Source organism: Taudactylus pleione, unplaced genomic scaffold (genome assembly GCF_031769625.1).
Source record: "Taudactylus pleione unplaced genomic scaffold, aTauple2 ptg000201l, whole genome shotgun sequence".
NCBI lineage: Eukaryota > Metazoa > Chordata > Amphibia > Anura > Myobatrachidae > Taudactylus > Taudactylus pleione.
Genome location: NW_028284603.1, coordinates 13,177,370 through 13,191,252, shown reverse-complemented (window position 1 = coordinate 13,191,252; position 13,883 = coordinate 13,177,370). Strand labels below are relative to the sequence as shown.

Genomic DNA, 13,883 nt, shown 5'->3' with positions numbered 1-13,883 from the left:
GATTAGGTCCGCCGGCTTCCCGACTGCGTACCAAAAAATCGTCCTGTGTGTGTGCACCTTTTAGTCGCACTGTGCATGTGTCCCTATGGTTACCGCACAGACATACAGATAGAAATTGCATGTCCTGCATTTGCCCCTGAAGCTCTCTATATGCCATAGAAGTCTATATATTCTAATTTATGCTTTTTTGGCAATGTATGTCAGTGTTACCTGAAATAGTCCCATTACAGATGTCTCCATACACATCTTTGCTGCAATCATGCTAAATAGCCCCTCTCGGCGTGCCAGGTCCCGTGAGACTCTGCTAGCGCCGGGAGTCTATTTTTTTGCAGAAAATGTGTCTAAGTCGCAATGTGACTAGGACGCACCTGAAGACTGTGCTGATTCATTTGATATGCAACACCTGGCGGGTCACTCATGCCAGGCAAGGCGCTCTGCGTGGTGTATTGAGGCTAGATGTATGAGGACATATTTTCCATTGTCGATGTGTAAGACCTTCTTCCCTATGAACAAACTATTGTACACTCGTGATGCAGTTCACAGTACTTGCTTCAAAGTTGGGCAAATGCAGCGATAACAAAACATTCCTCATTTTATGCAGAGACCACAAAATGTAGATGATGATAACCAAATATTTATGCTTTCCTAAACGATTTTAAGCACTTTTACAAAGAGATTCATTGTCAAATAAAATCTGCAGGAGGCTTATTAATAACAGTTAAAGTCCAACACGATACGCTGAAGTGGCAATGATACTTCTGCAACGATTTGCAGATTAAACTGAGAAAGTAAGTGGGTAAAAAATTAATAAGTAATGTTCTTCAGGCCAGTGGAAATCATGGCTCGTAAAACAATGCTCAGTATACATTAAACCAGCAAAAAATCATTATGTTAAAAGTGTGCCTGATGCTCGCGCACTATGGGTATCATTCACGTATATACAGTTGCACAAAAGCATTTAAGCTTTGCGGAAAACGATGGTGGCATAAGTTGGCAACAGCTGATATTAGTTGTTCAGAATTAAGCCGGATACACACTGGAACGATGTCGAGCTGATTTGCTGTTCCGTAACAAATCGCCTACATCGTTCAGTGTGTATGAGCGATTGCGCACTCCCGCGGTCACTAGCAAAGGTCGCTAGGATTGGTGTGCTGCACATCAAACCTAGCGATATAGCTAGCGACCTGTAGTAAGTTAATGAAGGACGTTACAGTGATCTTTCCGACGTTCATTCATTCGTTCAAGTGTGGACAGCGATGGCTGTAAAGTGGTTGGTAGCTGGATTGTCCACCTCCTTACAGACCTAGGCACAATTCTGGTTTCTTGTTATGACTCCCTAGAGCAGAGGAAAACCCTGTCTATTGATATGCACTGGATGGATTATCTAAAGAAACCAGTGAACAAGAATTTTGTGGGGTACATTGAGGTCCTGTGGAGACAGGCATTTATTGCGCTGAATAAATACACAGCCTATGAATTTACTAGTAACTAGTGAAATAAATGAGGCATTGGATACAAAGGGCATCTATTAGAGCTGGACATACTTTTTTGTAGTAAGACAGAAATTTTAAAGGTCACATAAGTTGGCTAGCTTCTGTGCGGAGCCTACACCTTGCCCAAGGATAGATACACCATTGGCTTGAGTGATGAAGAGACACCAATCAGTGGGCCTGATTCAGATAAGGATGTTAATGCAATTGCAGCTGCGATCCCATATGAAGCTGCTTTGCGAAAATATGCTAATGCTGCCGCCAGGATATGTACTGAGACGCCCACCAGTGGCTTTGCAGAAGTAGGCAAGTTCACACAGACAGACCACGGTGGTCACAGATCCTTTGATATAGATCGACCATCTGGGTAACCCTACGGTCGCGAAAAATGGCTGCGGGAACCAAGACACTGACGCCATGTTTTCTGCGTACAGGATCGCATTAGTCTGCTAAGACACACCCCAAACATGGCCGCGACAAGTCTGCGATTCTGCCATCGCTCCCCGTAACTGCCCGCAAATGGCCTCTGAATGTCAATTACATGCCAAAGACTGCGAGCGGCATTTCTACTGTATCTTGGCACGTGCGCAGTGCGAAACATCGGCATTGCATCCACATCTGGATCAGACCCAGCGTCAGCAGAGTGCTCACAAACAACCAATCACAAACAGTTTGCTAGTGGCAGTGTACGTTATTATCATCATGAATCGCACCTGCTCCTGACCACCTGCAATAATATGCCATTGCCATGCATATATGCTTCTTTTTGCCAGTCTGCAACTGTACTTGGCACTCAAACGCCACCATCCTGCCCCATTCCACACGACTGCAGGAGTAAGTGGCTGAGCTGTGCAAAGCTACATGGACACATACACACACTATTCTAGGCATGTGCCGTACAAATGTATGTAAGATACACTACACAACTGGCGTAACACTGACTGTGCATCAGCCAGAATCGGTATGAAATACCGGTGGCTCAATACCAACATCCAGATAACTGAAGATCCCGACGAGCGGTAAGTATACCATCGCTACCCCTCTCCGCATCCTACGTTAGTGGTGCCTAACCTCCCTCCGGTGATGCCTAACCCTATAACCCTAACCCCCCCCTTCCTGCACCCTAAACCTCCCAGTGCCTAACACCCCCCTGTGGTGCCTAACCGCAACCCCACCTCCCCGTAGCCTAACCCTAACCCTCCCCGGGGTGTGCCTATCCCTAAGTCCACTCAGGGGTGCCTGAACCTAACCCTCTCCACCCCCTCCCCCTTCTGCGGCTATCACCTAACCTAGGGGTAGTGTACTTTTTTTCTGCCGAGGGCCATTTTTATATATATAACATTATTTGCGGGCCCGGTGCAGGCCATGCCCCCTCCGTGTGACATCACGTGGGGGCGGGGCCACAATCGTCGGTGATTACAGCAATACCCGGAGAATCCTGAGGATGCTCCGGGGAGCTGTAAGGGCAGCGGTGTGACCGTCTGAAGCATCCTAAGGACGCTCCAGGCGGCACTGCTGCACAGATTCTGGCTGCAGGGTGCCATTCTAGTCACCCTGCTAGCCAGATGAGTCTAGCAGAAAAAATCTCTGAGGGCCAGACCAAATGATTCCGTGGGCCTTATACGGCCCCCGGGCCTGAGGTTCCCCATCCCTGACCTAACCTATCCCCGCTTACCTTCATTCGGGATGCCGGCTGTCGGGATTTCAACGTGGGGCTAAAGATAGGCGTTATGATTTTGCCGCCTGTCTTTAGTCCCCAGTCGGGCTTCTACGATCAGGATTCCGTCGGCCAGCATCCCGGTCGCCGGTAATCGGTCTACATCCCGCATCGGCCTATTGATGTGTTGCAGTGCATAGGTAGTTCCTAGCGTCCTAGAAAATAATGATCACATTAAAGCTTATAATATGAGATATAAACAGACGTACATGAATATTCAAAGACATCTTGATCAAATGACGGAACAAGATTCAGGTCCTCAGACAGATTAATTCCTTCAAGTGAAGCATGGCTTGTGGATAGTTTAGTGATTTCTAAAGTATATTTCTTGATAGTCCCATCTTCAGCAGTCACTTCTAGAACCACGTCATTGATGCCATCTTTCAGTGTCATACACTTGGAACCACCGCCTCCCTAGGCAAACAATTAAAACATGAAGTAAGTAGATGTGTTTAAATGCAAACATTTTTCATGTGTGCATTCTGTTTGTCTAACCCATGGTGGAGGAAACCTGTGTAAAGAACAACTTGAGCATAGCCTAGGCGTGTGTGACTGTACACTGGTCTCTGCATTATACGGCCATCACTTGGATGCTATATGTAATATATATTAATCACTAGGTTGTTCTTGTATGTTATTACATAGCCGTCCAGCCAGGATTTGGGGCTGGCAGGATGCACGGGTGCAGTCCGAAAAGGGGACGTGACCGGCCGTTGAAGGGGCGTGCTCAGCCGGCTGCTTCACTAATGGGGGCGTGCCCAGCACCTTACAGAGATGCTGAGCTTCCCCCAAGCTCACCCTTAATGTGAGTAAATGCTGTGCACATGCGCACGACATCTATCCACGTGGCGGCAAAACGGTAGGGGGCAGGCTGCTTTAGCAGGGCGCCGGTAAAAGGGCAGGGCACAGTTTGCCCTGTAAAAATCGGACAGGGCGTGGCACTCCGCTAAAACAACCTAGCGTGAACATTATTATATCTGTCACTAGGCTGCTCTTTGTATTGTATGGCGGTAGCTAAGATTTTCTCTGTATTGTACAAGGCTGACTAAAATGCTATATTTATTGTATGGTGATCACTAAAAATGCTCTCTATATTGTATACTGGCCAGTAACATCCTCTTTATATTGCATATACTTCCTTGGAAGGCTCTCTGTATTGTATATAAGTCAATAATTGTATATGAACCAGGAGGATGCTATCTGTATGGTATGATGGTCACTAGGATGCCGTGTTGTATAACAGAAACTATAATACTCTATGTACTATGTGGCACTAATTAGGACACTCTCTCTGTATTGAATTCTAGTGACTAAGATGCTTTTTTTTATTGTATGGTAGACACTAGTATGTTCTTTGCATTTTTTATGTCCCTAAAATGCTCTCTGTATTTTATGGTGAGTATTCTTCCCTTATCCCTAAACCCTACCTTCAACACTCCCTAAAGGGCCTAACCTTAACCCCCCCACCCGTACCCTAACTTCCCTCTAGTGCCTAATGTCACATTTAGTGTCCTGGAGTCCCCTACTGAGGGACTGGTAGTTGTGGTCCCAAGTCAATGAAGGAGTCAGGAGGGAGGGGCCTGGATGTTCAGTCTCCTCGTTCACGAGCATCCGGTAAGCAGGTCGCGGTCCCCAGGTCAGAGATCCGATGCAAGTGGGAATAGAGAAAGAGACACCACTTTGACCCACTGGAAATATAATCTCTGTACCACTAGTACAGAGAAGCACAATAGAGATGTTTCCTGAAGAGGTGCTGTGGCAGACCAGAGGGAGAGAATCCACTGAGGAGTGTGTTATGCAGCTAGTACTGGAGGGAAGTGAGGATATGCTGCAGTCACTGAAGGAGAGTGGTGATTGCAACAGTTTGGATGACGTGGTGTCTGTACACTGATGCACAAGGATATGACACTGGTAAGTAGCTCACACAGGCAAAAGGCATATGAATTAGCACACACAGGCAAAGTGTACTGTAGCACTTCTGTACATGGATAAGGCTCTTATAAATAGCAAACAGGAGAAAGGTGTTCTATCACACTGCTGCACAAGGATATAGCACTTTGTAAATAGCAAACAGGCAAGGATGTACTATTACACTGCTGCACAAGGATATGGCACTTTGTAAATAATACACTGGCAAAGTCACTTTGTAAATAATACACAGGACTCAGGGCCTGATTCAGAGCCGGACGCTATTTGCGGACGGTCGTTCTGAAAAAGGGTCCGGATATTTAAATTAAGTGCTCGCTCTTTGCGGTCTGTTGACGCCTCTATGTCTGAACGAGCGAACGAAACATGCGCTCGCTATTTTGTAAAGACGTCCCTTGGCCGCTCGCATCATACGTCATCTCCGCTATTTATTTGATTAATCGAGTACATCGAAAGGCGTATGAACTGCTCGCTATTCTTGTGGTGGCATTTTCCTACCGCAATCATGCGAGCAGTTCAGGCTAAAAGACAACCAAGTGACGTGGTGGTCGATGACGCTGCTTTGTTAATTATGCACACCCTTAAAACGCCCGTTTTGACCGTTTGGCACGCCTGCGTTCGGATCTCCACTCCCCGTTTTCAAACACTTTCCCCTGTTACCACCCACAAACGCCTCATCCTGTCACTCAAATTAGCAGGCATTCGCTATTTTGCAAGCACACGATTTCCGACCGCACTGACTGGTTGGCGCATGCGCATTACAACCCATATGCACGCGCAGATGTGCGAACATCACTCGGAGCGAACGAGCGGCCGCTTACGAGCGGCTCTGAATCAGGCCCAGAGTACATAGCAGATGTACAGAGCATATACTGGAAATACCACTGTGAAGAGTCTCTGGAAGATTTAATGTGAAACCTGGATAAAGCAAACAGCAACCATCTGGGAATAACAAAGTTGATCAGGCAATTACCTGTTCACCTGGAGTCCTGTTTATACCCCCAGGTAACTGTCCATTGGTTGAGCAAGTCAGCTGAAAACTGACACAGCTACCACTGGATAAGGATCTATCAGGCAATTCAGCCCAGAATCCTGACACCTAACCCAACCTGTAGCCTATCCCTGATGCCAACATTCTGACGATGTTGACATTCTGACAATTACCTATAACTGTCGACATTGCGGTGTCCACATTATTAATGTTGACACTGTTAATGTCGATCTAATGACTAAATCCCCGCTGAGTCACACACTACTACATTTTGTATGGTCCATTCACAGGATATTTTTTTGGTTTAATTAAAAAAATCTATATATATTTATTGAATTGTTGATGCTACTAGAGGAAAGTTCTCACAGCTATAATTAAAAGTATGTGTATTATTTGTTTGAAAGCCACCCTTGCCCACGTGAAAATGTAGAAATGGGCAAAGGAGCATGGAACCTATTCTTGGGGGTAAGAGCATGCCCACCACCACTATGGATGGGGCAACCTAAAGTTTTGAGTACTGGTAGCCTGAGTAATTTTTCTCTTTTACACTGGCAGGAAAAATGATTTGAATCCCACCCACTTTAGTGTTGACCCTGTCTACAGCTGATTTGGTTCTGCCTACTTTAAGTTCCTAATATGTTGCTGCCTGGAGCACAGTAATGATAACTGAGACCTAGGTAGTGATGCAGAGTCTACAAGCTCTCTGGTTTTTATATGATACTCTCTTCTAAGCTGAACTCACCAGCAATGTGTAGGAAGCTGCCGTGTCACTAGGACACGCATCCACACTAATCCGTGTCAGCTGACAGGGGACTGTCGCCTTGTAGCTCATGATGTCCGGTTTGAAAGGAGGTTCCAACTTTACTCCGGATACAAAAAGCTTTTCAAGGTCACAATTGTTCATTTCTACCACTTCGCATGAACAGCTAAAGCCACAATCTGCATTGCACAAATTATATTTCCATTAATACAGATATAAAACACATCAGACACTGACAAGTAATAAATGAACAAATAAAGACACATATAAATGTTTTATTTACATTTTTTGCAGAAACAATGGGGAGAATTCAATTAACTTTTCACATGCAAAATAAAAACTTTTTCAAAATTTTTTGGACTTTATCACAATTTTTTTTTTTGCGCAATTACAGCCCCCAAGCGCTGCAGAAAGGGAGAATAGATGCCGGGCGCATGCGCCCGACGTCTATTCTCCGGTGGTGACCGGGTCACGGCATGTTTCTCCACCCGCAGCTCCCGCTGCCACTCCACGGCACCCGCAGGCTGTGAGGGCAGGGCGTCGCGCCCCGCTAAAACAGCCTAGCGGGAACGCTACAAGACATTGTTAACGATGCGCGCTGCCTCAGATCGTTAACGATGTCTTTCATCGCCCGTACTTGCAGGGCAACCTGACAATATAGTCAGGATCTGCAAAACGGGGATGAGGTAGGGAGGGTGCAGTCACTGAACGATATCTTTCAGTGGGATCGGTATGAAATAGCACCGGAGGTTCAAATCCCAACGCCGGAAGACCGGCAGTGAAGATCCCGACAGGCAAGTATTTTAACTATTACTAACACTACGCCCCCCTAACCCTCCCTTAGGGGTGTCTAACCCTAACCCCCCTGTAAGTGCCTAAACCTAACCCCCCCTTCCCCGCAGCCTAAACCTAAGTCTCCCGGGGGTTGCCTAACCCTAACCTCCCCCCCGGGGGTGCCTAACCCTAACCCCCCCTTCCCTTAGCCTAATCCTAACCCTCCCAGGGGGTGCCTAGCCCTAAGTCCCCCCCGGGAGCCCCTAACCTAACACTCTCCCCTAAGGCTGTCCGCATCGCTGCCAGACTTACCTTAGTTCGGGCTCCTGGCGTAGGTAAAATGACAGGCGTCGGGATTTCGACGCCTGTCATTAGACCCCTGCCGGGATTAGACAGTCGGGAAGCCGGCGGTCTGCATTTCGACCGTCGGCTTCCTGACTGCATCCCCTTTCAGTGCGTATGCTCAATGTCGTTAACGACATTGAGCCCAGCAGTGGAGGGGAAAGACTTAACGGTATCGCTTATGGAGCATATCGTTAAGTATGTATGCTTCTTAACTCTGCAGAACTCGCCATTCCGTTGACACGTCCTATCTGAACTTAGTCTACGTGAGAACGCTATCTCCCAGCCCAGTTGTGTCCCTTCAGTCGCAAGTGAAGCTGCTAATGGAATGAAAACGACTATGTATTGCATGTAACTTGCTTTTGGAGCATGCGCTGTGCAAATATATGCACTATAAAGAACTAGAGGCCTGATTCAGACCCGCTCGCGAGTGCTAAGCGCTCGCAAGCGGGTCGATGGTGGCCCAGTGCGCATGCGCACGACGGAGGCGGCTCCGTCGTGCACGAGACCTGGATAGCGACTGTCAAGCCGTTGCTCCAGGTCTCGTACCAAAGGGGGCGTGCTGTCGATGTTGAGTGACAGCACGCCCCCGGAGGCGTTCCCATGGGAACGCCTACCGTCTGGGGCCGGCCCCACTGACATCACAAGTGATGTCAGTGGGAGTGCTTTCGGCTCTGTTTGAGCCGAAAGCACTCTTGGACTTGCGGCAAGGAGACCCTACCACAAGGGTCTCGTCGCAAGCCCGATGGTCGCGATGGTCTTGACCATCATTTTGGCCGCTCGCTATAGCTGTGGGTGGTCACCCACAGCTATGCGAGCGCCCAGGAGGCTGCTCCAAAAAGGAGCAGGGATGGCCCTGATTCAGAGTGAGCGCTCTGTCAGAGCGTCCGGCTCTGAATCAGGGCCTGTGTGTAATTTATTGTTGAGAATCAAGTCCATGGAGTGCCGTCCACATGTTTCCCTGTAATATGTTTGTTTGGGATTGAGCACCCTGGCATGTCTTCGGTTGTGGAGTGCCTGTATTTTGGATTGTACTTGTTTGTGTATATATATATATATATATATATAACATATATACATAACATCATGGACGCTTGCTATAGCTGTGGGTGGTCACCAAATCCCGGCTTCAACCCGGCTAGGACCTGGGACACCGAGCACGGGTTAAAGCAAGGCTAACCCTTTCACACTAAGGGGGGAGACCCAGGTTATTCCCGGGTCGGCAACCTTCACACCGGACCCGGGTCTTGCAGTGACCAAGGTCTTCCGGCATTCAGTGAGCGCTTGCAGGTCATCTTCTCTCCAAGCGCCACTGTCCTCGACCAATCAGTTTGTTTAGGTATGAACCGGGTCATCAAAACCCAGGTCACACCTTTCACACTTGAACTGTGGACCTGGGTTGCAAGTCCTGGGAAAAACTCTGCCAGCTAGCAGGGTCGCGGACCTGGTACTGTCTACCCAGGTCGCACCTTTCAGACTAACGCCAGACCTGGGTTGATGCGCTCATGCACAAAACGCTTAGGCTTAAGGAGCTCATTCAGACCCGCTCTCTAGATGATTTCGCTCGCTCCCATGGTATGCAAATCTAACGCACGCCGCCCAGCAAGGCAGGCGATCGTACGGCAAGGCATTAGCACGTCCACTATGTTTTGATGTGCGATCACTTTGTGTATGTAGACGCCCACCAACCAGTCATAAGACGCCCTCTTGCGCACGCCATGTTCTGGAAGTGCATGAAGACATTGGTACATCAAGCACCATCGGATGTGCTCGCAGCTCTTGAGGTTGACTATACCTGCCCACAAGCACTGCGATCACTTCAGTGTGAAATACAACCATGTGATGTGTACTATGACGCTGCCTGTAAATTATGCACGTCTATGTAAATGCGCTGAAACACTCAGGCACACCTGCGTTCGTACCTCTACTCCCCCGTTTCTAGTGGCCTGCCCCTGTTACCACCTAGAAACGGCCTCTCCAGTCACTCATTCAACTGGGCTGTCAATGCTGGGCGAGCGAGAGAGCGCTTTCCGATCTCTCACACTGGTTCGCGTACGCGCATTGTGATACATACGTATGCGCAGATTGCAAATATCGGCCAGCTACGAGCGATCGCATCCTAGCGGGCGGGTCTGAATTAGCTCCTAAGTCTGAAAGGGGCATAACAGAGCTGCAAGGTTACAACTCATACTTACCGACATTCAGCTCCCTCCTTCCGGGCGTGACCGCGCGATTGCGTCATCGTGGTCCCGCCCCCTCTTCACAATGACGAAATTAACGGCATTCTGAAGCAGGGAGCGGGGCCACGATGACGCAATTCAGCGGAACTCTCGTTGCCGGCCCCCACGCTTCGGGGTTTTCTATCTTTACTCTGGGGGGGGAAGGGTGGGAGGCTTGCCGGTTGCAACTTGTCTGTTCAAACTGGTTAATATAGTAAAAGCTGCAATCTAGCTTGCCATGTTTGGGAGAAACTCAAATGTAGTCTATCCATATATAGCATTCAAATAACAAGATTAAGATTAACATGTAAATGAATTTTAGTGTAAATAAAGTTTACAAATTATAAATACTAAACATGTAAAGAGATATAGACATTTTGTTAAAGTATACTTTATTGGCAAATTAATGGTTTAATAAAGGTTTAATAAAAATGCCAGCCTACTTACCAAAGTCTGTAAAAATGTAATATACATTAATTTATTACAAAACTGTATTACCAGAGGTTATTTATAGAAAACATTAATGAAGATACTTATTTATTATCATTTAAAAAAAAAGTAAAAATGTTGAGCACATGCATTATACAAAGGTACAAATACACAGGTTATTTTATCCACTTATTGTACTGTAGACACTGATTTAATAGAGAATAAAAGAAAGTACTTCTCTGAGCCGCGCTGTCTGTCTCAGGCAGGTGATCACAGGGTTATATGTATGGGGCAGGCAGAAATATATGTCCCCGCCAGAGGCGCCATTTTGTTGTAGCCGATCGTTCGCTTTACATTCATTTTGCTCTCCAGTTAAATGGCCACAGATCTAAATTCTGTGCCTAAAAGGAAATACATTTGGTTTAGCTTGCAAGCACGACGCTGTGGTTTAGGACGCGGTCGTCATGGTTATAAAACACTTTTAAGACATGGGACTGCATCATAACAGATGATTACTGTAATAGGAGTTACAAGTCCCAGGCTTCGACTGACAGGTCATATTGGTACTTCTAGTTCCACAGAACTGAGCTATTGGAGAACCCGGGGGAGCAAACACCAAATTGCTGTAAAAAAAAAAAAAAAAAAGAGAGAGAAAACTACAATCCCCATAATCCTTTGCAACATGACATACGTACTTCCTGTGAGACCAGGTAGAGAACATGGGTTACAGCTAGATCTTTCCGTAGCTATACCCTGACGTCATCAGTTACTGTCCAACGTTATTCTACATGTGTGCTTTGAAGTTGTAAGTGCTGCCTACCAGGTAACGTGTAGCTTTGCCAGCTGGTGTGTTTGTGTGTAATGGGTGCAATGCCTGGCTTTGCTGTGCTGTAGATGAGGGTGGATTGTACATAGTAGCTTTGTTTTTTAGTGATTTATTTATTTTTTCTTATTTAAATGCTAATCAGAGTGAAATATTATTTTATGAAACGTTTACTTTTACACTCGGGGGCTGATTCTGAGTCTCGCGACTCTGTTCGCAGACATAAAAGGCGAATTTTTGCATACAGCGCATCTTTGCAATGTCCGTTCTATTCTGAATTGGTGGGTACTTTATGTGAACTGGGCGGTGACAATGTGATCGCACATAACCACCCTGACTTATGGGAGTGTCACTGGCGCGTATTATTATTATCCTTTAAATGGCGCAGCTGTACGATTTTGAGAAGGGAGGCCTGTTTCTGATGTTCCTCCTGCACCTAGCATGGGAATGGTGCATGTGATGATACTGCGATGACTTCTGCGTTGGCCGGCATAAAAATCAATTGGCGGCAACTGGTTTCTGCACGCACTTGCACATAGCCTGCATTACATGAATAGATACTAACCTTAGCTGTGGGAGCCTGATTTACTCCCTTATACTATCGCCCCTTTTTATGCAACTATGGGCCTGATCCAGCGTGGATCGCAACTCCGTAATCGCACGGAGGTCTGCTGCAATAATATGCAAATGAATGCAAAAGCAAAGCCATCACACAGCCAGCATGGAGACGCCCGCTACTGCTTTCGCAATTCGTAAGGCCTCGCAGTCCTGCATATACATCGGTACCATTGAGTAACATCGGCCTCTCACGCACAACTATAACAGGTCTGATCTTAAATTGCAAATGGCTAATTTATGCACGCCCAGGAAACGGCGTTCATACGGACAGGCACTCCTGCGTTTCTCCGACCACTCCCCCGTCACCACCCCCAAACGCTCATAGCCTGTCACTCACTGCGATGGTTCTTATTCTGCTTGAGTGATCGCGATGCTAACTCACGCACACTTCACTGCATACACATGCGTAGTGCGCACCACCAATCGATCTGTGTACGCTTTTGCAGTTGCGATCCATGCTGAATCAGGCCCTATGTACGGAGAGGAGTGACATTCGCTAGAAGTCACAGTGCATAGTGATTTACTTTAAGATGGTGACACTTTTTTTGCAGCTAATTTCTGGTATGCAGGATGAAAGTGTTGGTAAAATTCCAAATTTTGCTCTAGGTGTGTAATGTTTATTATACAAATTTATCTTTTTTTTATATATATATATATATATATATATATATATATATATACTTTTTGTGGTTCTTGTGGAGACACCGGCATGTATCATTGATGCACGTGTGGCAAAAAAAAAAAAACACTTGCCAGGCAGGATGTAGGACAATCATGGGCAGGGATAATACAGGCACACCACATGCTTTTATTCAGTCTCACAATTTGATACTTGCGTTCCCGCTAGGCTGTTTTAGCAAAAGCGCCCTGCCCTCACAGCCTGCGGTTGCCGTCTTCACCCACGGGTGCGAGGAGAAATCTGACTATAGTGCTGGCTCCGAGGCTGATTTCCGGCTAAGTGCGGCGCTAGCAGCCTCAAGGCCGGCACTTTTGTCAGAGAATGCTCGTTCTCGTGACTAAACCCCCAGGTGAAGTCTTGAAAACCGTCATTCTCCGGCTTAATTGCTTTCTGTCGGAGTAAACATCTCGGTGAATTGAATACTCAGGGAGCTCCCTCTCTGGCGCTATTTAACTCCCGTTGAATTGAATCGCCCCCATTAATAGTTAAGCAGATACCCTAGTGTGATGAGCTAATGGGCAATAAAGCCTCTGAGGGAGAAGGGGCTAGGCAATAATGACACCAGGACATGGGAAAGTGCCTGATCTCTGACTTGTAGAACTAGGCAATTAAACAGACCCTTAAAGCAAGTTTTTGAAATGACCTATATTCCGTAATTAGAAACACAGGGCACTAATGACACTATTATTTGACTGGAGAATGGCGCGTAGTGTCTGGTGTGGAGATGTCAGATACAGACTAGTGAGTCAACCTGGACAATACATTTATTACATATTTTACGATTTTAAAATACTGTTTTCTGGATGTTATCTACCTATACTGTACTAGTGTCCAAACGGATACTCTACTGTACTAGGGTGAGGTATGGTAAAAACATATTTAGGTTATGAACATCTGTGTGTGATAGTGACGCTGATCGGGTGATTACCACCCCTGTTGCCAACATTTGAATAGGATTTCCAGAGACCGTGTAAAGTAGAAGAGAAGTGGTGCTGTGCAGTGCTCTGTTTACATATCAGCTACTCAGAGTTAAGGTGCATACACACTAGACGCAGGGCCGGCACTACCACTAGGCAAACTTAGGCAGCTGCCTAAGAGCACCGGACACTGCAGGG

The 13,883-nt window shown here is 46.7% G+C and overlaps 2 protein-coding genes across 3 annotated transcripts in view; one reads left to right on the top strand and one right to left on the bottom strand.

Annotated features, from left to right (window-relative positions):
- Positions 1–10,937, bottom strand: part of LOC148518205 (uncharacterized) — a 108,481-nt gene extending 97,544 nt beyond the window's left edge. Inside the window, exons 1-3 of the mRNA XM_088477509.1 lie at positions 10,884–10,937; positions 6,867–7,063; positions 3,417–3,621 (exon numbers count right to left, since the gene is read on the bottom strand). Coding sequence (XP_088333635.1) covers positions 3,417–3,621; positions 6,867–7,028 — 367 coding nt within the window. The 5' untranslated portion in view covers positions 7,029–7,063; positions 10,884–10,937. The remainder of the gene's footprint in view (positions 1–3,416; positions 3,622–6,866; positions 7,064–10,883) is intronic.
- A 299-nt stretch (positions 10,938–11,236) lies between these two features.
- Positions 11,237–13,883, top strand: part of C1D (C1D nuclear receptor corepressor) — a 31,823-nt gene continuing 29,176 nt past the window's right edge. The window contains exon 1 of one of the 2 annotated variants that reach the window (XM_088477256.1): positions 11,237–11,453. The gene's annotated coding sequence lies outside the window, so the exon portion shown is untranslated. Of the gene's footprint in view, positions 11,472–13,883 lie in introns of both variants that reach the window. The other variant, XM_088477255.1, reaches the window with a different exon arrangement.